The sequence below is a fragment of the Homalodisca vitripennis genome, chromosome 6 (genome assembly GCF_021130785.1).
Source record: "Homalodisca vitripennis isolate AUS2020 chromosome 6, UT_GWSS_2.1, whole genome shotgun sequence".
Classification (NCBI taxonomy): domain Eukaryota; kingdom Metazoa; phylum Arthropoda; class Insecta; order Hemiptera; family Cicadellidae; genus Homalodisca; species Homalodisca vitripennis.
Genome location: NC_060212.1, coordinates 66484379 through 66508543, shown reverse-complemented (window position 1 = coordinate 66508543; position 24165 = coordinate 66484379). Strand labels below are relative to the sequence as shown.

At 33.9% G+C, this 24165-nt stretch overlaps 1 protein-coding gene across 2 annotated transcripts; it reads left to right on the top strand.

Annotated features, from left to right (window-relative positions):
* The first annotated feature begins 5806 nt into the window (after positions 1-5806).
* Positions 5807-21874, top strand: LOC124364415 (lysosomal-associated transmembrane protein 4A-like). Of its 2 annotated transcripts, XM_046819886.1 has the most exons (6): positions 5807-5913; positions 8749-8851; positions 12187-12268; positions 14224-14309; positions 20411-20552; positions 21735-21874. In XM_046819886.1, exons 2-6 carry the CDS (start codon positions 8777-8779, stop codon positions 21797-21799), a joined length of 450 nt encoding a protein of 149 aa, XP_046675842.1. In that variant the 5' UTR covers positions 5807-5913; positions 8749-8776; the 3' UTR covers positions 21800-21874. The 2 variants fall into 2 exon arrangements, with proteins under 2 accessions (XP_046675842.1, XP_046675843.1); XM_046819887.1 differs by lacking the exon at positions 12187-12268.
* The last annotated feature ends 2291 nt before the right edge of the window (positions 21875-24165 follow it).

Below are 24165 nucleotides of genomic sequence, written 5' to 3'. Positions count from 1 at the left end.
ATAGTGTAAGCGGCCCTTAATATTGCGGCTTAAAGCAAAACTGCTGCTGGTCACAAGCAGAATCCCGTCTGTCTTTATACTTCCAGTTAGATGGAATTAAGTGCAGTTTTGTATGTTTTAAATATGTTATGAAACATTTTCTGTTCATGTTCAAGATGATTCCCCGTTTTGAATGATCAGGGATGACATCCGTTATAGATCACATTTATACAGGTTTCTTTCATTCTTACATATATCAAAAATATGTACATATATACCCAAAGCACTTGATCGATGTGGCACCACCTGAAATCCTCGAATTGCTCCGTTATCTCGAGAATGATGATCAAGAAGAACATCTCCATCCTTAGTGTGGATGTTGTTTCTTGTGTTGGGGTTCGTCACAATTTCCTGGCTGAAGCTTCTATGCTTGTTCTTTATACAAGTTTAGGATGGTTACTTGCGGTTGGGGTTTCTCTTGTAGGTGCGCAGAAATGTGTTTCTGCTTTTCTAAGACTTCAGGTGTTTGGTTGTAGGACTTATACTGAAAAGTGGTTTTCTCTTTTATATGCAATGAAAACTTCAGCAAAAGATAAATCTTGGGAACACCACCTCAGAGCAAATATCAATTAAATGACAGACGTATCCTAGGAAATGATTTAAAACACAATAAATATTTTATAATTATTCATCTTCATTAGTTTCCATGGATTTTTTGATTGTAAGTTGGGCCCACAAGAAAGTATGAATGACCTAATAATGTTATTTATTGTAACTCTTAAGAACACTGCTTGACTAATTCACATTTTAAAATATTTCTGAACAGCTAAGAATAATACCAGTGGAGTGTTACACTTGCATTTCTTTGTTTTTTTATAACTTAGAATGGAGATATATGTTTGCTTAGCAATGTTACGTCGCACTTGCCTTTAGATTTTAAATATACAGCTATTAAATCTAAAAAAGCATTTTACCAGAACCCTCAGAAAAGAGGAAGTCTGAAATAGAAATTCAACCTATGCAATAACATATTTCGACGCCTTCCCTCAGAATTCAGCACTCTTCTACTCTGTCGTTCTACTTTTATGATCCCTCAATTATAATATTTTTCATAAGATATATTTTTGATGGACATCACGCCACCAAACCCTCTAACAGATAACAGTATCCTTTATTACTGACAGACGCGGCAGTTATAGCATAAAAATATCATCAATTTCAAAATCAACCTCTTAATCAAGTAAATTTGTCCAAAAGCTTAATGCAATCACGATTTTAAACTAGATAGTAAAATAAGGCAAGATGCTTTCGTAAATAATCGTTGTAATTAAGAACGTAAAAACATAATATATTCTCTGTTTTATTACCACATTCAAATACGTATAATGGTGTACATTTGTTGTAAAAACCAAGAGAATTAGATTAGATATCAATTTACTGCTTATGTTTCACATTAAAAATAAACACAAGGTTCTCAGCTTGAAATATAATTATTTTTTTGCAATATATAAATTTTAGACGTAAACTATTACTGTGCTGTCTGTGCTAACTAACTACACAATTTTTTGTTTAAAGTGTGTTATTGACGATTGCAGGTTTCAAGGGATAATAGGATTCCGGACATTTGCCATCGTTATATGTTACGAAAGGCAAGGTGCAGCAATTTGAAGATTGGAATATATTCTCTTCGTCAGGTTTGGGTAGATATTAATACACACAAAAATGCAGAACAGAAAGAAGAAAATAAGGAAAAGAAAAGGGTTCAAACATACCCGATAGCTGCTTGGACTCCAGTCTATGAGTTTTCACTGCATAGAACACAAGTCACCAATACCCAAGGGCTTAAAGTGTGTCGAAAAAGCATTTTTGAAAAACTGTATGTCCCTATAATCACTTATGGTACTAACCATGAGCTTTTTCCAATATTGTGATACTCTAAAGTTAAAAATAGTAAATTTTGAGATGTATGGGTAGGAGGGCGAATTGTTGGACCTAGTTAACGGTGTAGTGGGTGGAGCTATGTCAATGTTAAATATTGTTGTTAGCCTGGACAAGAAGGAATACTCTCCCCTGCTAGCTTTGATTGCATGGGCTGGAAGAGAGCTGGCCTACCCTGCTTCCAGGCTGACACGACTGATATATAATAAAAAAGAAAGAAAGAAACTTTATTTCTCACAAATAAAAATTACAGATACGATTTTTATAAAATTGTACAGACTAACCAAAAAACATTACATTTACTTACACACATTTAATGCTAGCTATGTGTACTCGTATGATATGAGAGGCAGCCCCTACCTCAAATTTACCCGTCCTGAATATTCTCTCACCCTGAAAAAATTACTCTTATTTTATTTAGTACTGACAAACGAGCTCCTCTACCTAATCGAAAATGATCAAGCATCATATAATAAATTTTGGAACTTTGCCCAGATGCCTGAAATATACTTTTTTAAATCCTCTAAGGAGCATATTGTCATCTCGGCCATGTTCCAAATGACTCTCAAATGGAAAACAATAAAACTAAAATTAAATAAATACCTATCTATCGATTCACCAGAAGTGTTTTAATTTAAAAACCTTTTTCACAATTTTTGTATTAATGTAAATATGTTCCAGTTGTTAAGGGGAGTCGGTTGACCCTATCTAACCCTATTTTAAATTATCAAAGTTTCCGCACCTTTATATCAGGAACCGTTTATGGTATTAACATATTTTTTTTTATTGAAGTTTTCTTAATCTTTTGACCCGAAGAAATAAAAAAAATAATTGTTGATTTATTTAAAAATAAAAATTTAAAAAACCATGTTTGAGTGTAAATAAACTGTAACAACTAACTTTTTTGTCACACAGCGAGCAGCGTAAGCTAGCCTAATGTTGAGTTCAGCTTTACCATTACACACGATAGGGCTTTTAAAATATCCACAACACTAATAATAGCAATGAAAAATTCATTTTTTTTAATAGTACTAGAAAAAAGGTAGCATGAGCAGATAAAAACACGTTTTTTAGAAATCACAGTTTAAATATGTAATGCTATGGAAAGTAGCAGGTTTCATTATATTTATATATTCTCGCACCATAAAATAAGTAATCTGGGTCTTCCAATTTTTATAATTATCCTCCAACTTCCTTTAAGCCAATGCCCTTTCTGAAGACACTTCTTTTGGATTTTTCATAATTTTTTCAGCTTCCTCGTATCTTTTTTTCAAAAAAAGGTTTCATAACTATTGTGCATTTTTCCAGTATTTATTCCCAGTTTTTCTAATAGACTTATTATTTTCCTATTTTGAAAAGTAGCTCATCCTTCATACACACCTAGCTCAATGGGAACTCTAATCACAAAATTTGATTTCTGTATTCTGGTCTAGACTACACTATTCAGGCTCTCCCAAGAGTTTTGCGTCACGCAATAAAGACACTTTCTCGGGACATAAGATACAAATAGCTCGGGTTTTGAGAGGTCTATGAGTATGGATTTTATTTATCTATAACAATTGTGGGGAAATGTGGTGATTGTCATAGTTGTACTGTTCAATGCTATATTTAGCCTACATAAGGGAATTGCAACAACTGTCGGGACATAGCTCTTGTATTGGCGTTTTATTGTAGGAGGAGGAAGTAAAATACTCAGCCCAAACAGCTATGTGCATGTCTTTTAAACTGTGAGCATTACATCTTATTGCTGGGTCATAGTAAAGCTGTATTTATATGACCGCAAATTGTTTTCCTATCGAATATTTTGGGTTTTTTAAAATTTTCTTTTTAGTTTAAGAAGGCGTGTATACCCATGCGTATGCACATGCCCTACGCAATCTAGCTTTTCCATTGCAAAATTAGAGTCATAGGGTTTGCATGTAATGTCTGTTGGAAATTTTCTGTTAAGAAGAACTGTCCCTATCACTAAGAAAGTGTTTATATCGAATCTCATCAGTTGTTACGGAAGTTTTAAACATATACAAAATAACTTTAACTTCAATCCCTCCACTTGTTTCTAAGTAATTGGCTTCAAGTACTCTCATACTCATTTACAAACCCATTGTTATATCCAAATAGTTTTTAAATACTTTGAAATCCAATATTTTTTCAGTGTTTGCCACTATAGCTGAGTCCATAAAATGATTATCAAGTCCGTTTTATCATCATTATATTGTCAACCGCACTTGTCATAGTTTCTAAGCAAACCTCCATTGCAGTAGAGCTCAGCAAGTTAGTGTACAACTTGAAAAGTGGAGATCCAGGCGTTTTCTTTATAAAACATTGTTTGCGGCAAACTGCAGAACCTTTATGACACAGCGGAATGCGTGAGTTTAAACGCACATTCAATTCTGATCTCTTACCAGTACGGGTACCTATTTTCTTACTATAATATAATTATAATATCTTCAGTTGTAACATATCCAAACAACCTTAACTTCAATCCCTCCGCTTCTTCCTAAGTAATTAGCTTCGAGTACTCTCTCACCCATTAACAAACCCATTGTTATATCCAAATAATTTTTAAATACTTTGACATCCAATATTTGTTCAGTGTTTGCCACTATAGCTGAGTCTATAAAAAAATACTATCAAGTCTGTTTTATCGTCGTTATATTGTCAACAGCACTTGTCATAGTTTCTAAGCAAACCTCCATTGCAGTAGAGCTCAGCAAGTTAGTGTAAAACTTGGACAGTGAAGATCCAGGCGTTTTCCTTATAAAACATTGTTTGCGGCAAACTGCAGAACCTTTATGACACAGCGGAATCCTTAAGTTAAACGCACATTCAATTCTGATCTCTAACCAGTACGGGTACCTATTTTCTTACTACTACTTCTAATGACAGAAAAGCCACATCCTTTAAATGCAGTGTTTAAATGTACAGAGAGGCCTAGCCTCCTCCCACTACTAACAGATATACTATTTTGAAAAATGGTACAAACAGCTATTTGCAAGAGGAAAAAATCAAATATTGTACATTTATAAGGTCTATGACACCAGTGTTGTCTTCTTCTTCAGAGTTTTCATATTCAGAAAGTACATACTCACCTTCTTTTAGAGGACCTTTCCTTTTTTGGTTCAGTAGCAAAATAATTCGAAATAACAGTCAAATTTTCATCAGGCATAGTCCTACTTTCAACAAATAAATCTAGTTTCTTAAACCCCAAAAACACTGCTTTTTGTTTTTTTTTATGATTCATTGATCTAGGTAAAAACAAAATTTTCACCATCTAAAATGAAAAAAATAACACAAGAAACCAGAAAGTATAAACAAATGAACTATCTACTGTTTCTGCTATACAATTTTACAGCAGTACTAACAGCTTAGCAAAAAATTAAATCGTTACTGTATCTGAAAATAAATCACTATAAAATTTAAAATGTTTGCGATTATGTGGCAGACCTTTCTTAGCGTTGCTGAGAAACTGGTTAAAATGTTTATGCACTTTATTACTAAAATATCTATACATTTTTAATAGTGCTCAGATAAACCATAATTTTTACATAAAAATAAACAAGAAATACCAAGAATTTAATAACTAAAAAAAATTAAATTTATATCTTTAGCGTCATTACAGACTCATTGACTAAAGAATATTCCAAATTCGTGAAATGTGTCAAATTATATTTTACGTTCATATGACATTCGTAATAAAGATAAGTAGAATAAACTACGTCTTCTCCCATTACTTGTTATTACGTTTTCATTTCCTCATTAAAGTAAATAAACTAAATTAGCAATAATTAAATTCAAGGTCGTCTATATAGCAGTAGTAATAGCTGTCTATATATGGACAAGCCGCAGTTTTCCTTACAATACCGATAATAGGCTTATGACGTATTGCTTGTGCTGTCATTTTGGTGATAAAACCTGGAAGTAGTAGAGTGTTCGAATGTGAGTTACTGCGTGTACTTCCTGCTGTGAAAGAGGCGAGTTTACAGTTTTAAAATCAAGGTAATATATATAGTAACTATAGTAAATCTTTATTTTAAAAAAATATGTTAATGTTCTAGTGTTCACAAGAGTAAATTTAAAGTTGACTAATTTCAGTTATTTTCACGTAAATTTAATTTTTTTATTATGCTACTCGGACGTTTATAAATAGGTATTCAGTACACATTTCATTAAATTAAATGAAATTTATTTGAAATTGGTTTAAAATTTACATTTACCAGAAATTATTCGTATCTCATGTATATATATATATATATATGCACATGATGAGGGATGGCGCACTCTGTATATCAGTCATGTCCCCTTGGAAAAATGGGCGGCTAGCTTTGTTTCAGCCGTTCCAGTCAAATCGGGCAGGCAACATCACTTCCTCATGTCCAGGCTAGCAACAGCCTCTTTAAGAGACCTCCACCCACTCCAACAGTGATCCTTCGCATCATATTACCCAGTAGTTAAAACCTATCAATCCAATCTTTTAGTCCAATATTTCTATATTTGCTGTTAATGTTTTGCTATGCCCGACTATCCATGAGGAGTTTAGGATCAAACAGAAGGCATAAGCCAGTCAGAAAGAAATCCTCCTCAGGATCTGATTTAGTCATAGACTTTTTGCTATTTAAACTTCCCGATGTCATAGAAAGATACAAATTCATTCTTATGCTATCAGCACAAAAATAACAGGTTTTTAACAAAGATCGCCCAAAGGTTTAAAACAGTTTGAAGCCCCTTGAGGAACCGTATATTCTTTTACAAACTTTCAGATGTCCGAAGTATACATGGCCAAATGGCAAATGGAATGGAGCCAGGACACAGGGAAAGCTGAATGGACCAAACGCCTAATTCCCGACCTTAGAGCATGGGTCGATAGAGAACATGGAGAATGCAACTACTACCTCACGCAAGCGTTTGAGCGGACACGGTTGCTTTAAGTCGTACCTAAAGAGGATTCACTTGGCAGATGATGAGTTGTGTGATTACTGCAATGAGATTGACACACCGGAGCGTACACTTTTTGCTTGCCAGAGATGGACTGCAGAAAAAAGGGAGGTAGAGGGAATGAATACATGGTGTGCTGACCGTGGATACATTAGTGCCTGTAATGTTAGACTCTAAAGAAAAATGGGAGGAGGTTAACAACTATATAAGAAAAATAATGCAAGGAAAAAGATAAATATAATGAGATGCCCGGTTGATACAGAGGAGTAGAAGAAACAGTCCCTTCATTTTGAAGCAATACCAACAAGGTGATCCCAGAGTGAAGCGGAGAAAGGGGATTTTTTAGTGAGTAAGAATCTCACACTACCACCTACTAAGGGCTAGTTGGTGCCTATGTAAGGTTTTTCCCCCATCTCGAAATAAAAAGAAAGATGTCCTAAGAAGATAAGACTTTCATTACTCGCCTCTCATGTTCTCTAACGATTACCGTGAAAGAAAGTACCTTAGATATGAAGCATATTACAACTTTTTTTTGTAGTCGCTTTTTTACCAAAGTAGATTATTCGCCCAGCGAATTCATAGTACTTTCTTGACCAGAAACACAATGCAAACTCGACTACGGTAACGGAAATACTTTAGATGGGAAGTGGGTTATTATGAATACAAGTAGACACGTTAGATGGAAGAAGACCTACACGTGCATATTGCTATTCTTGCTCAAGGCAACAACGCAAACGATTCTTTGTCAACAAAATTATTTTAGACTAGTAGACGTTTTTGAGTGACCTTGGTTTTCAAATTCTACATATGTGTATTTTTATTGTTATAATAAGACGTAAACGAAAGTCTACTATAATATCTAAAATATAATTTATTAGAAACATAAGTGCTCCCACAAGCGCAAAACCTTAAAAGGATATTGTACATTATACAGAAAATTTGCAATACTTTTAATCTTCTTACCTGTAAACGCTCAAATAATTTAGTACATAAATATTAATACTTCTGATTTTAAATAATCATTCGGTTGAATCATATTACATCATTAATAGCTTGCTTACTCGGCTATAATATTTCAAGTGTTTTTAAAACTATTTGAATCATAACCACAACTCTATGCATACTGTATAAAACATTAGTATTTTAAAAACAAAACAAATGTTCATGAAATATTATGGAATTGTGCAGATAAATTGGTATATTTAATTGTTACTCATAAAACTTCATTCACTCTCTAATCTCAGGCTCCCAAATAATTGATCTTTAATTTAATTCAATTATTCTTATACTGATTAGCAGATATGAATTTCTTCCAATAGCCATAAATTATTTCAATAGGTTGTGTTGAATCATTTAAAATGATACGCCTATTAAGTACTTGTTATTTTATAAGAAGTGTTCTAATTCGCGGGCAATTACTAATAGACTACAAAACCAAACTTTAAACAACGCTCAATGGTAAATATAATCTAGCTTCTTGAAGGCCACAGTATTTATTAACGTAAAAGGTCAGGAACGTAACGTTTTGAGATAAGCAATTCAAATCACACCAGAGCGTTGAGATACGCACACGCACAATTCAGGAATCACAACAACACAACTGAATGTATACTGTTTATAAAACATGTACATAATAAAACTAAGCACTAATTAATAAACTAGAAAGAAGAATACAGGATATAATATGACCGGAACTTAACCACTAACCACGGAGGATTGACCAGCAGTGAAAAGCAATAGGCCCTATCTAGTCTCATTTTACCAATATTCCGGTTTTCATTTTATGGATGTATGCTTGCTTTATAAACATTATTAACTATGGGGGGATGTCTTTTGAGGTGGAAGATTTTTACAAACCAGTACCTATTTTTCATCTTAAATAAACTCATTGTTTCACAGATTTTTCAGGCTAGGCGTTCCAAGTACAATGGTGACTACTAACAACTGCTGTTTTTGCTTCAGCCTAAGGACAGGATCCCTCATCATAGGATGGTTGCATTTGGTAAGTAGAAATGAATTCCCTTACACTTAAACTAGATGCAAATCATAAAAGTAGTTTGATCAGTACTTCCTTAATAATACTGAATAAATACGATTTATTCAGTATTATTAAGTATTATATTACATTAAGTATTAAAAGTATTATATTTATTACCCCTAAAAAAGGGGTAACTGTCTTAAAACGGACATGTCAATATTTCCTTGAATAACTTTTTCCAGAATGAATGGAAATCTTTTTCTGAAATCATGCCAAAAATGTATGAGTATGCCACACTAAGTGTCGCGTATCAGACTTTGCTTTAGTTCTATCCAAAATTTAAAGTCAAGAATTGGTATGTCATTGAAATGTTTAAATCCCACGAAAAAATGGGGAGTGCCGGTGGACGAGCGGTCTAAGACGTTGGACCTTGAGTCTCAGTTAGATATAGCGAAGGTTCGAATCCTGTCTGTGACCGTTGCACTTTTTAACAGTACCATCGACTTTGTACTATATCGACTCTCCCCCTTATTTTGTTTGATAAGATCCTCGCACAGGCCAGTGGCCCATGAGGACGGGAAGGGTAAGGCTTAAAAGGGGATCGGCTTGTACTTTTTGTAAACAAATTTAAATAAATAAATAAACAAAAGAGACACTTTGGCAGCCTAATAAATGATAGCCTTCAACAAACTTTATCCAAATTCCAAGCTTGTAGTGATTTTTAGTCTACAGTTTACATCTACATTGAGATATCTGACCACATGATATATTCAAATTTCTTTACTAAATTAGTTTTCATATCAGTTACCTATTAAGGGGATACTAAGGTTACACATGTTAATACGGAACATGTTAAAATGTGTTTTAGTATATTCAGTGTGTTTACAAATTTATTTATTCTGTTATTTTCTCGTTGCCATCATGGTTACATAAGATCAATGCATACATATTCGCTAACGCTCAGATTACCAAAGTGCCATGCGCCATAATGGAACTTAGTATTCCTCTAATAGAAATGAAGCTTCATGATCGAACTACAAGCTTAAAGTTGCTATAGTCAGATGAACAAGGAGACAGACAGACAGGAATTTCTTACATCCCCACAAGTGACAAGCTTCGCTAAAGCTGAGAGTTCTCAGTCACTTACCTGTGTAACATTACTGTATAAATATTTTATCTAGCGGTATATAGTGTATTTATTGATGATATAAGTACATTCAAGCAGACAACGCAAGGCTGACAGTTTTCTTACTAACGCTATATGTAACTGTTTTAAAAATGCTATGTACTGATAAATATAACGTTAATTTGAAGAAGTATAAAATAGATTTATTAAGATTCGACCACTTATGGGACAGAGAAGGATTATATTTCAACATGAAAACCCTAAAACTTCTTTAAAATGAAAACAGGTGTTATAAGTGAATGTTCACTACCTACATTTTTGTTCTATTTGAAGTATATAATTTTACATACTTTTTACATACTCTCATATATATATATATATATAATATATATATTTATATATAGATATATATATATATATATATATATATATATATATATATAGAGAGAGAGAGAGAGAGAGAGAGAGAGAGAGAGAGAAAGAGAGATACGGATTATACTGAAATTCCACACGGACATTCCTAGAGTCCTTGGTTAACATATAGCTCTATTATTATACAAACAATCCCACCCATTTTCACCACACTGGTCTCTAAGTTTCGAAAAATACCCATTTTTGTCTATCGTCTAAAATTCATCAGCCGGTTAAGGCCAGTTTATTTTTTCGAGTTTTGTTTTTTTGTTGATTATTATTCTTTGAAAGTTTCTAAATCCAATGATGTCTAACACATGGTACTAATAAGTTTATAACCAACTTAAATGACTTCAAATTTTCTGTTAAACAAATGCTTTTGACTACTTCATTGATTTAACCACTATTTTTTTCATTTACTTACATATACTAGTCTTGAAAGTATACGGTAAGCTTAATAGTAACAAAAATTATTATTTCGACCTTTCTGACCTATATAATTTAAAATTTGCATCAAGTTTTGTTTCTGTATGGGCGGTTAATTATACTCATATCGCTTCATGCAGTTGGCTGGGCGTTAGTGAACATTCTTGCTCGATACGGGAAAATCTGAGGATAAATACATTTTCAAACAAAACGAGTATATACATATGAGCTTTTACCATGTGATATAATAACACGTGGAGCCAAACGACTCCAGTACAAGAGAATCATCGCAAAATATTATTAGTAAGTGAGTGTTTGAATCACAAAACTTCATATATTTATTCATATATATTAGTAAAAGTTTAGTACGGGACTACATATTTCAGTTAAATCCAATTAAAACGTAGCTAGATATTAGAGAAATGTTTATGACAGCAAATTTCTCCACGTATGTTATAATTAAATAAGAGTTAGCGGAGCCTACTACTCAAACGAGTAGTAATTTTTTATTTCTGTTTGTCTGTCTGTCCGCATGATATATATTAAAGTATCCAACATATCGAATTCAACATTTTTTTGAACCTTCATTTTTATAATCAACTCTTATTTTACTGTGTATGTCATTCCATGTGATTTAGCTGAGCGTAAGCTAATATATTTATATTGAATGGTTTTATAGGTAAACTGTATAGCTATGAGAAAATAGGAGGGTAAAGAAATGTTTATAAGAAGCTAAGTAAAGTCGTATGAGTTAAGCTCCTGACACATTAAGACAGATTGCTTATCCATTTAGTAAAAAGTATAATAGAGTCAAAATTTAATTTAAGTGTCCCTTGATATATTCGTTTTCAGCGCATTATTTCATAGTTACCTCACTGTAGCTTTAAGTATGTACACGCTGCTATAAAACTCAATTTCATGAAAAAATATGTTAATCTTGCCAGGATATATCAAGAAAGTTTTCATGTGTACACGAATTTTCATCAAAATTACTTTCTACATTAAAAGGAATGAATTTTGTGATGATGTATGCCCAGCCAATTGTGATTTGGGAGTGCCATTGAAGTATTCTACTCAGTACCCTGATACATTGTTTGCCGGGAAGATGTAAAAACATATTTCTTCCAGGATTTTCTCTCCGCATGACATCTCAAGAATGAAATAAGATATAGACTTAAAATGTCTCATTAATTGATAGCAAAACCTATTATCCGACATGAAGTTTAAAGTTTACGATACTCATATGTTGATTTAAAAACTGTTGTAACTTGAGTCAAAAGTGTGTTACATAATGAGTACCAATAAATTAAAAACTCCCAGAGATAGGGTTCTTTTGTTTAGATAATACGTGTTATTAATGAGTATGAATTTTTCATAAAATCTTTGTTTCTTTTAGATATCATCAACAATAGGTATTATCGGGTATCTCATAATGTATGCACAAGATGGAAATGATCAGGATTACGCCTTCCAAAAAAGTAAGTTGAAGAATATTATTTCGTTCCTTTTATTTACCAGTTACAACAGTTTCTTACTGACTTCTGATAAGATGAGTTTCATTCATATGCAATTTCTTATGTATAGGTTCAGTATTTCCTAAAGTTTAAGAGGTTGCCCTAAAATTTCGCTATGTCGAAATTTAAAATCGGTGAAGTGGATAGTGTAAAAATTGGAGTTCAGGTGAATTTTGCGCTGAAATTGGTGAATTCTTTTGGAAACTAGCTTTATATAAAATTTTTTTCACTATAATAAAACGTATATTAAGATATTTCAAATCAGCGGAGTGAAGTTCTGAAGTCGGTAAAACAGCATATAGTTGAAAGCTCAAAACATCTTTGGGATGAAACCATGACATTTTTTATTAAAACCATTCCTAATTACTTATTATTAGGTTACATTACCCTTACTAAAATATTAAGTCATTTAATTATACATTTTAATCAACTAGACATATTGCATGAATTACAGTTTTTAATTGTCAACGCTTCTGCATTTACATAAGTAAATTGTTTGTGAAAATAATTTTAATGCAATACTTTCAATCATGTCAAATATATTAAATATTTTATTTGATTATGCAATAATTAACACATTAGCTATATAAATAAAACAAAACTGTGCCGATACTATTCTCACCACAGATATTTTTGTTTAACTCTAAAGTAATGTTTTAAAATTGTCAAAAATAAAATGAAATTTATATAATAGCAATACTGATTATAAATCTCAGTATAACCTAATGTAGTTAACATCATGGTTTACCTATTTACCGTTAATTTTTACTTTTAATCCCATCGAGTGAATACAAAATACCATACAGGGATGTCATCACCTAAGAGTAATTGCAGGTTGGAAGTATTTGGGTATTAAAGTATTGGCAAGTTTTGTATCTCTAGATGGTGACCAAAAAATGAAGAACAAAACTATTGAAGACTGAAGATGTGTAATGGAAAAAGGTCACTCAAAATTTGATCGTCACGACGCGGACGATGGGACTTGTTATGATACAATGTTCTTATGTGGAACAATGCAAAATATAATTTTTAATAGCTCTGAACATTACCCAGGTTAAATCCTCTAAATAAATTAATCTATTGAATCCTAGTTTAGGAAGTGGTATGCAAAACTAAATATAAAGGTGTCAAAAACTCGCTATATTTGTGATCTCTTCTTGGTACATTAAAATATTCTGGTCAAAATTTTAGCCATGAGCTTTTAGTCCTATTTGTGACTTATTTACAAGTGTCCTAACCATTCTGGAAGAAATTAAAAAAACACGGCCATGATGAATTTTGCTCAAACCAAATGGTACTCCCAAAGTTCGACTGTAATTCTTGTAAGATACAAAATCTGTAAATGTTATTTGATTTTGTAATTTTGTGCAATAGTTTATTTCAAAAGTATATTCAAACGCAGAACTAGTAAATAGTGAGGATCCTTGATTAACCAAGCCATAAAATTTATCACTCACAAAAAGAGGAAATGCAGTTGCAAGTTGGCTTGTCAAAGTGAACTAGCTGTGTGAACTTAGAAACCGAATCAACGAAAACCATTGAAAGAGTGGCACAACACAATTAACATTCACATGATGGGCCTCCAAAGTAAGTAAGATTTAAATGGTGTTCAGCTACAAACAGATCAACTAATTTTGATCGGGTCTTCTAAATTTGGACCCTACCATGTTATCAGGATATTTTACTGGCAACCTATGGTAACAGTAATCTGCATGTATATAAATTACATGCCACAGAGTATTTTAATTCTCTGGCCTTAGACGTATTAGCACAGTGGTAACTTGTTAGATGAGAACTCACTGCTATTTCATTGATACCGAATTATGATGTTTAAACAAAATATGGTTGATTATAAAAAATTCACGATTTCATTCATGAATGTTTAATTCTATAGAGTAACTTAATATCTTTTATTCCAGGTCACCCAGGTATATTTTGGGCAGATGCTATACTCACCGCCATTAAATTAATAGTGGCAATAACCTTCTTGTACGGAATATATACTGTAAGTAAATTCGTTAAATATTATTTGTATTTGTATTCTTATTCTATTCACTCAACAATGAAAACTAATCAATTATTCTTAACTTTGACTATGAAAACAAAGATTTGTCAGTTTACTTTTGTTTATATATATATATATATATATATATATATATATATATTATATATATATATATATATATATATAGGGAAGACCGGGGCAAGTTCTCGCACTATTTTAATTTTGTTTTTAATTTGAGCCCTTTTAAAACTCAACATAAGTTTACTACAATACTTTATTCCTTGTACATTTATGTACAACCTGGTATGAATGATATTGGGTTTGCTGTTTTCTCTGAATGTTTTCCCTAAAATAATTATTTTTTATACCTAAGTCACCTGCGAAAACGTGCCCCATATAATGCACGTTTTCGCAAATATGGGGGCAAGTTTTCGCACATGTAAATATTATTTTTTTAAAGTTGGTAATTAAAAAAAAATTAAAACTATAAATATACATGCTAAATTTAATAATGATATTACAGAAAACTATTATTTTCAAAATACCCGTGCAATTATTCTATCCGGTTACTCCTTGTCGGAATCTACTTCACAGTCACTTTGACAGTTAATACAGGTAAAAAATAATGTGTTTCCTGTGATACAGCCATCATGTGCCCACCGCTTGAATTTTGTGCACCTTATCCACTTTTCCTTAGGTTTAGATTTGGAAAATGGCTCCAAGCAGTATATACATAGACAATCTTCATTGTCATCTTCATCACTTGAGTAGTTTCGTTTCTTTTTTTTTATTTACCACTTCTGTGTCGTTAAACAAATTTTTCCTTAAGGTTTTATCATTTTTAGCGTTAAGATTTCTTTCTTTTGGTTTTCTTTTCCTTGCTTGTTCTTGCTCAAGTCTTGGAGCGAGCTTCACTGGAGTATCGGTTAATATAGCCGATTTCCTTTTCTTTATTCCCCGATTAGTTTCTTTTCTTGGGGCCGCCTTCTGCAAGGGTCGTACGTCTTCAGGAGAAGGATATCCAGCTGAAGTTGAAGGTTGGAACATACGATCAGCAAAGGGACGTGCAGATTCAGGTAATGGAGGTGTTGATGATTGGCTACCATCATTATTTTTGATGTTATTTTCGAGGGGACCATGTGGTTCAGATGAATCAACACGAGCAGGATCAGTTATTGTCTCAATAGGTGCAGCAGTAACTGTATGAGCAGGAACTGGTCTATCAGTAAAATATGACGGCATTAAATCTGCGTTTGTAAATATATCTGGATTTAAAGGCCAAATTCCTGATATTATAAATCCTGACAGTATGTTATTTGGTGTTAGTGCTAGTGGCATTGCAGTTGTTAAAATAGATGGAATGTCATATATTGTTAAGGGCCTTGTATTTGACGATATCAAAGAATCACATGCCGTATTGATGTATTTCTTTAAAGGTCCATATACACTCCGGTCCAAAGGTTGCATTTTATGGCTGCAATGAGGTGTAAAAGACAACAGTGTTACACCAATTTTTTTTTATAATCTATAACATAAGGAATGATGGGAGTCGTGATTTACCAGAAGCAGAAGACTTGGATGACCATTGAACCGGGTGTAGAACACGGGAGACCACAAGTAATGAGCAAATTTAAAAAATTTTTCCACCATCCATCCTGATGATGGATTTACATCCCCCGCACAACCAGTGGGTCCGTCACGAATGAAGTGGTGCTTGTAGTTTTTCATTGGAAACACAAAAAACGGACGTATGCTGTTCCCGGTAGCAGCGTTTACTGCAAAAGCCACCGTGACCAAGATCCACGCTCAGCAGAAGTAATTTTTCCTATTTGTCTGAAGCCACGGCGGGCCTACAATCCTGTCTGGTCTTTGGACAGTTGTCACTCCCGTCTCGTCTACATTCCAAATGTCGTTTGCACCTAGCTTTACTCGCTTCAGAACAGTTTTCAAATTAGAGAGAATTATAACATCTCATACATGCTTGTTGGTTGTGGAGATCTAATCGAAATTTTGTTTGTGTTGGTTGTGGAGATCTAATCGAAATTTGTTTGTTTTTTTTTAATAAATGTTGTCCAGTCTGGCCCTGCCATTCCTGTCTCCGACCAGTTTGGTGGTATTTTACGATTGCATGCAACTGCATATGTGTAAGCAAATCTCCTTACTTCTTTGGAGGACAGGACCAAAGTAGATGTCGGAAGCTTTTATTAAATAGTCAACCAGCATCTTCTCTTGGTCGAGATCAAACACCTGCAACTATCAAACCCAATAAAATTAGTTCTCTCATAGGTTATTTGTGCATATGCGTTAAAGCTTGCTCCAATCTATGCTAATGAATTATGCTAAATATTAACCTAATTCATAGCTCTAATTTTAATAAATGTTAAAACCATTATATATTGGAATTTTTATCAAGTATAAGTTGGACACTGGTGTTTTTTACATCAGGATAGTCTACCACACGCAATATAGGCTACTGGTTTTGTGTGTACTTCTACTGTACAGTTTTTGCTAGGGGTCTATCACCACAATTTAATTAAACCGACTGATTCTGGTAAGTAGTTCTATCTATCATGTAATCAGTTTTTACAGCTTCCGTACCGCCAACTGTATGATATTAGACATATTCGTAATATAATTTTTATACAGTATCACTGTAATCAGTATAAGCCCGCTGGATCCGTACCGACACACTACTACCACAACAGTATGATAAATAACTGACTGATAATCTGGGTAAGTACAAGTATATCTATTTACAGTGTATGTACAGTGTATATGATGTGTCAGTACAGTATCAATATAATCAGTATAAGCCCGGTGGATCCGTACTGATACAATAATACCACAACAGTATGATAATTAACCGACTGATAATCTAGTTAAGTATGGGATGTGTAAGTACAGTATCACTGTAATCAGTATAAGCCCGCTGGATCCGTACCGACACACTACTACCACAACAGTATGATAATTAACCGACTGATAATCTAGTTAAGTATGGGATGTGTAAGTACAGTATCACTGTAATCAGTATAAGCCCGCTGGATCCGTACCGACACACTACTACCACAACAGTATGATAAATAACTGACTGATAATCTGGGTAAGTACAAGTATATCTATTTACAGTGTATGTACAGTGTATATGATGTGTCAGTACAGTATCAATATAATCAGTATAAGCCCAGTGGATCCGTACTGATACAATAATACCACAACGGTATGATAATTAACCGACTGATAATCTAGTTAAGTATTGGATGTGTAAGTACAGTATCACTGTAATCAGTATAAGCCCGCTGGATCCGTACCGACACACTACTACCACAACAGTATGATAATTAACCGACTGATAATCTGGTTAAGTAGTGGATGTGTAAGTACAGTATCAATATAATCAGTATAAGCCCGGTGGATCCGTACTGACACAATAATACCACAACAGTATGATAATTAACCGACTGATAATCTAGTTAAGTATGGGATGTGTAAGTACAGTATCACTGTAATCAGTATAAGCCCGCTGGATCCGTACCGACACACTACTACCACAACAGTATGATAAATAACTGACTGATAATCTGGGTAAATACAAGTATATCTATTTACAGTGTATGTACAGTGTATATGATGTGTCAGTACAGTATCAATATAATCAGTATAAGCCCGGTGGATCCGTACTGATACAATAATACCACAACGGTATGATAATTAACCGACTGATAATCTAGTTAAGTATTGGATGTGTAAGTACAGTATCACTGTAATCAGTATAAGCCCGCTGGATCCGTACCGACACACTACTACCACAACAGTATGATAATTAACCGACTGATAATCTAGTTAAGTATGGGATGTGTAAGTACAGTATCACTGTAATCAGTATAAGCCCGCTGGATCCGTACCGACACACTACTACCACAACAGTATGATAATTAACCGACTGATAATCTGGTTAAGTATGGGATGTGTAAGTACAGTATCACTGTAATCAGTATAAGCCCGCTGGATCCGTACCGACACACTACTACCACAACAGTATGATAATTAACCGACTGATAATCTGGTTAAGTAGTGGATGTGTAAGTACAGTATCACTGTAATCAGTATAAGCCCGCTGGATCCGTACCGACACACTACTACTACAACACAAATATGACTGATAATTAAGTACAAGTATATCTATTTACAATGTATGTACAGTGTATATGATGTGTAAGTACAGTATCACTGTAATCAGTATAAGCCCGCTGGATCCGTACCGACACACTACTACCACAACAGTATGATAATTAACCGACTGATAATCTAGTTAAGTATGGGATGTGTAAGTACAGTATCACTGTAATCAGTATAAGCCCGCTGGATCCGTACCGACACACTACTACCACAACAGTATGATAAATAACCGACTGATAATCTAGTTAAGTATGGGATGTGTAAGTACAGTATCACTGTAATCAGTATAAGCCCGCTGGATCCGTACCGACACACTACTACCACAACAGTATGATAAATAACTGACTGATAATCTAGGTAAGTATAATATCTATCAGTGTATGTACGGTATGATGTCAGTACAGTATCAGTATATATAATCAGTATAAGCCCGGTGGATCCGTACTCATACAATAATACCACAACGGTATTATAATTATCCGACTGATAATCTAGTTAAGTATGGGATGTGTAAGTACAGTATCACTGTAAATCAGTATAAGCCCGCTGGATCCGTACCGACACACTACTACCACAACAGTATGATAAATAACCGACTGATAATCTGGTTAAGTATATCTATTTACAGTGTATGTACAGTGTATATGATGTGTCAAGTACAGTATCACTGTAATCAGTATAAGCCCGCTGGATCCGTACCGACACACTACTACCACAACAGTATGATAAATAACTGACTGATAATCTGGGTAAGTACAAGTATATCTATTTACAGTGTATGTACAGTGTATATGATGTGTCAGTACAGTATCAATATAATCAGTATAAGCCCGGTGGATCCGTACCGACACACTACTACCACAACAGTATGATAAATAACTGACTGATAATCTAGTTAAGTATGTACAGTGTATGTGTCAGTACAGTATCAATATAATCAGTATAAGCCCGGTGGATCCGTACTGATACACAATAATACCACAACGGTATGATAATTAACCGACTGATAATCTAGTTAAGTATTGGATGTGTAAGTACAGTATCACTGTAATCAGTATAAGCCCGCTGGATCTGTACCGACACACTACTACCACAACAGTATAATAATTAACCGACTGATAATCTGGTTAAGTAGTGGATGTGTAAGTACAGTATCACTGTAATCAGTATAAGCCCGCTGGATCCGTACAGACACACTACTACTACAACAGTATGATAAATAACTGACTGATAATCTGGGTAAGTACAAGTATATCTATTTACAGTGTATGTACAGTGTATATGATGTGTCAGTACAGTATCAATATAATCAGTATAAGCCCGGTGGATCCGTACTGATACAATAATACCACAACGGTATTATAATTAACCGACTGATAATCTAGTGAAGTATGGGATGTGTAAGTACAGTATCACTGTAATCAGTATAAGCCCGCTGGATCCGTACCGACACACTACTACCACAACAGTATGATAATTAACCGACTGATAATCTGGTTAAGTATGGGATGTGTAAGTACAGTATCACTGTAATCAGTATAAGCCCGCTGGATCCGTACCGATACACTACTACCACAACAGTATGATAAATAACCGACTGATAATCTGGTTAAGTAGTGGATGTCCTAGTAATATATTATTTGAATCATTATAAATGTGTCCGTAATAAACATCTTCTATTAAAACAGTAGGTTTTATAGATTAATATACTCTAAATTCATGGTATGTATGTGATTTTTAATTTAGTTTAGTGTCATCAACATAAAGTTTGGAAACACATAATTCTCTGGCAGTATATAAATAATTTGTACAAAACATTTATGGACAATGTAATTGGTAGTCTGGCTGAATCAGTTTTCGTACTTTACTAATTTTAAATTCTCAGTTCAAATTAAACTATTATAATGCCATTTGTTTTACAGGAACAAAAGCAGTTTATCCTCTACTATGTATATTTCCTCATCATTACCATCTTAGTGAGTATTATCTTTCTGGTTATGCTCCTCTCCACTGATGCATTTGGTGCGGTCGCTCTAGTGATCATCATATTTTTGATTGGATTTTGTGAGTATGATTTGTTCATAAAATATTATTATTGTGTATTTATGATAGAGAACCGAGTCATCAGCAACTACACTACGAAAAATATTTCCTCCAAGAAAATATAAAATTTAATTAACGAAACTCAAATATATCCAGTCATTACTTTTTAACTTATACACAGTCAATTCATTTTGGGAAAGGAATAATTGGACAGTAATGCATGTCATCAATGTTTTACAAGTTCTTTACACGCCGATAGATTCTTGCTTAGAATTTTAAGTACATCAGAAAGGTTTACATATATAACTTATTGGTCTGTTGAATAGTAAGTATATTTACAATTGTAGCGCATCCGGAAGTTTGTGGTTACACCCTACTATTTAGTAGGTTATAAACGCCAGGAAACGATTTTTCCCCAAATAGGGTTCTTCGACTGTTAATGCATATGTAATTATATTTCCAAAATTAGAACGACAAATCAAACCCACCTATAGTACTGGAAATTTAACTTATTTCAACCACGGTTTCTCCTACTCACGCTTAACCTAAAAAAGCGCATGTTACGTAAGGAATAAATGTAGTTCTACTACACTACGCAGCTAAACTTGTCGGTACAGCTAAAGAATTATTTAGAAAATATCAGATGTGATATCACTAATCATCTATAACTTTACCTAAAAAGTTATGGACTTCGTTTGTGACCAAGATTTTCATACATTATCAATGTCCATTACAGGGCAACAACAAATGAACAAGAGCTAACTTTTAATTTTCACTTTTTTCTCATAAAATTATGTATAATTTTTATAATAATTAGGAATTCATTCTTAGAAAAGTTCTAAAAAGACTTACGTTTTTTCTCTCTCATCCCGAAAATAAAATTCAAATATTATTGTAATCATTTAAAGTGGGAAGTTTACTTCATCGATCATTATCTATATCTATGAACTTAATTATATTTTATAGTAACATTTTATTTTTAACAATCTATTCTTAATGGATATCTAATAGAACCTAAACATTGACCATGAAAATATTTTCAATTTCTCGTAAATAAGGGCTGGACCAAAATTAGACTCCCATACATTCAGCATTAATTATGAAAGCATAAATATAAAAATTTCTACCAGTTTTAGATGCACCATTTATCTATTAATTAGAACATGTTAGGGATTATTTTAATTCTTATCGTTTATGTTCCAGTGTACTCTGCCTACCTAGCTTTCGTGGTCTACAGCCTGTACAAGGAGATGGAAGGTCACAATTAGCAAACGAAGAAACTACCTTTCATTACTATAGTATTTGAAAATTTTTTTTAAATAAATGTCGTGATCCCTTTTTTAGTATGTGTTTATGTAAATCCTCTTCTCAGCATACCTTCATTATCAATTAAGCACAGAAAATTAGTAATAGCAAACTTTTTTATGAAAACAAAGAAGACCTTGATGAGGATGAGGGGAGATTCCTCACTGATACGAGCAAAATGTCATCATGGCTTTTTTTATTCATATTTCGCCAACCAATCTATCATCTAATGTTTTTAATTAAGTGAAATATTTCGTCCAAGGGGTATTACATAACCACTGGAACGCGATGTTGTACCGGAACAGATATCGGCTGTTACAAACGACTATAACACAGGAGTGTTCGTGGTCATAATTTCGCATTTATGGGATAAGCTGCTCAATAATATAAAATAGCTGTTTATATAACCACCGGACATAGATAATATATTTTAGGTTTATGCTTGCGATTGCTATAATATCCTATTTTACGATAAATTTTTAGATTAGACGACTGTCCAGATCTACATAGGTGATGGTGTGATTATCTTCTTCAGACCACCGTTCGGGATATGCAATTACCGCCTGTAGAATTTCTTAAGCGTTTCTCAGTTCTTAACTGTTTTTCAGAATAACTTGCGTCATGCCTAATAACTTCTTACCAACTAAGTAACAATAACATACATTACAACATAAAAAACTATAACAAAGATTACAAAAACAGTTAAGACGCTATAAATTAAATATTTTAAGACAAGTCAAACATTAAATTAAAATTATGAATAAAATATATATAAGTTCTAAAACCTACAAACTGATCTAAACAAAATCACTACTTTATATGCAAACCCTTTATTAAAATCATAGTTGTTGCTATTGTACTTTCATTTTTAAACATACAAACAGCATAAGACTTAATGGTGTCAGGGAGGTCATTATACAAGGTTGGGCCAAGTAGGTGAAACTTATCCTCCCAACCTCAAGCCGCACTTGAGGAAAGTGAAACTTTCGTTCTTGGCGGGTGCGCCTTTGAGTGACCTCTTCCCGATACGACAGTTTGTGTCCAAGATACCGAGGCTCTCCAAGACATAGGACTTTGTGAGTCATGCGGTTTGTCAGGACCCTGCTTACGTCTTCTATTGGGGCCAACCCGACTTTCTCTCTAAAGGGGAAAACATGTTCCTACGGATTTAGGCAAAAAATTAACCTAACGGACGAGTTTTCCACTTTTTGAATTCTACAAGCACCCCCCTCCTGAGGTACTATTTCCGTGTGGAGAGTAATAGATTTGCTCACTCTGGAAGTATATTTACAAATCCATGCAGACCTATCAGTCTACCCAATTCACAATATGTATCATATGTTACATGGTCACTAAAAGTGAGGCCTGAATCCAGTTTGACTACACTGCCAGACTACTGCTTCACAGCCTGATCTGTAGATTAGTCTCGTCGATGGTCTGAAGAACTGTGTACTTGTCTGTGTTGAGCTTAAGGCCATTAATCACTGACCACAGATCCATACTGAGTAAATCAGAGTTTCTTTGCCCAATAGCCTCGCCCAAACTGTCTGGGTCATAAGACAAGTGCAACTGACAATCATCCGCTATTAAATGAGAAGTACAATATTGCACACACCTGGGAAAGTCAGAATTTTACAGATTTAACAAAATTGAACCTATACAGCTGCCTTGGAGAACGCCTCGCTGTCTGGCAAGCGGCAATGATGAGTCACTACGAATTCTGATTATCTGTTGTTTCCCACCGAGGTATGAACGTATCCACCTTAAGACATTTTGTCCAAAACCATAATAAGTTATCTTAGCCACCAGAATATCATGACTGATAGAGTCAAAAACGTCAGAAACAAATCAAGCAAAACAATAGAAACTACTCTTTCTCTGCCCACCAGATGAATAAACATGTTTGTGAAGGCAGTGCAGGTAATATGGTTTCTATAAATCCAGATTACAATAATGGCAATATTCTAGCTTTATGCCTGGCTGTATCCATGGATGGCACTTCCAGCATCTCCCGGGTGTTGAATTAAGGTCCATAGAAGATCAAGCCACTTACGTACCATCTCTCTTGTCACTAAAACAATCACTTTCATCAGCGTAAGACACAAATTTGGAGAGAATCCATCTGTCTATCGCACACGAAACAAGGTTCAGACCGTCACTACTACTGAAAAAGTGTTTACAAAGGGTATTGGGATACAAGATGGCACTTGAACAGCCAACGTTTTGTACAAAAGGGGTTTAATACCCACTCACCTTGGTAGAGAGAAAATAAGACCGGTTTTGCTACGTCATAACGTCGCGAGCTCCAAGATGAGATTCAAACTGCCAA

Coding starts and splice junctions, on each gene's coding strand:
- LOC124364415 (XM_046819886.1), top strand. CDS start 8,777: ATGGTGACTACTAACAACTGCTGTTTTTGCTTCAGCCTAAGGACAGGA. Junction 8,852..12,186: donor TCATAGGATGGTTGCATTTG/GTAAGTAGAAAT, acceptor TGTTTCTTTTAG/ATATCATCAACAATAGGTAT. Junction 20,553..21,734: donor CATATTTTTGATTGGATTTT/GTGAGTATGATT, acceptor TTTATGTTCCAG/TGTACTCTGCCTACCTAGCT.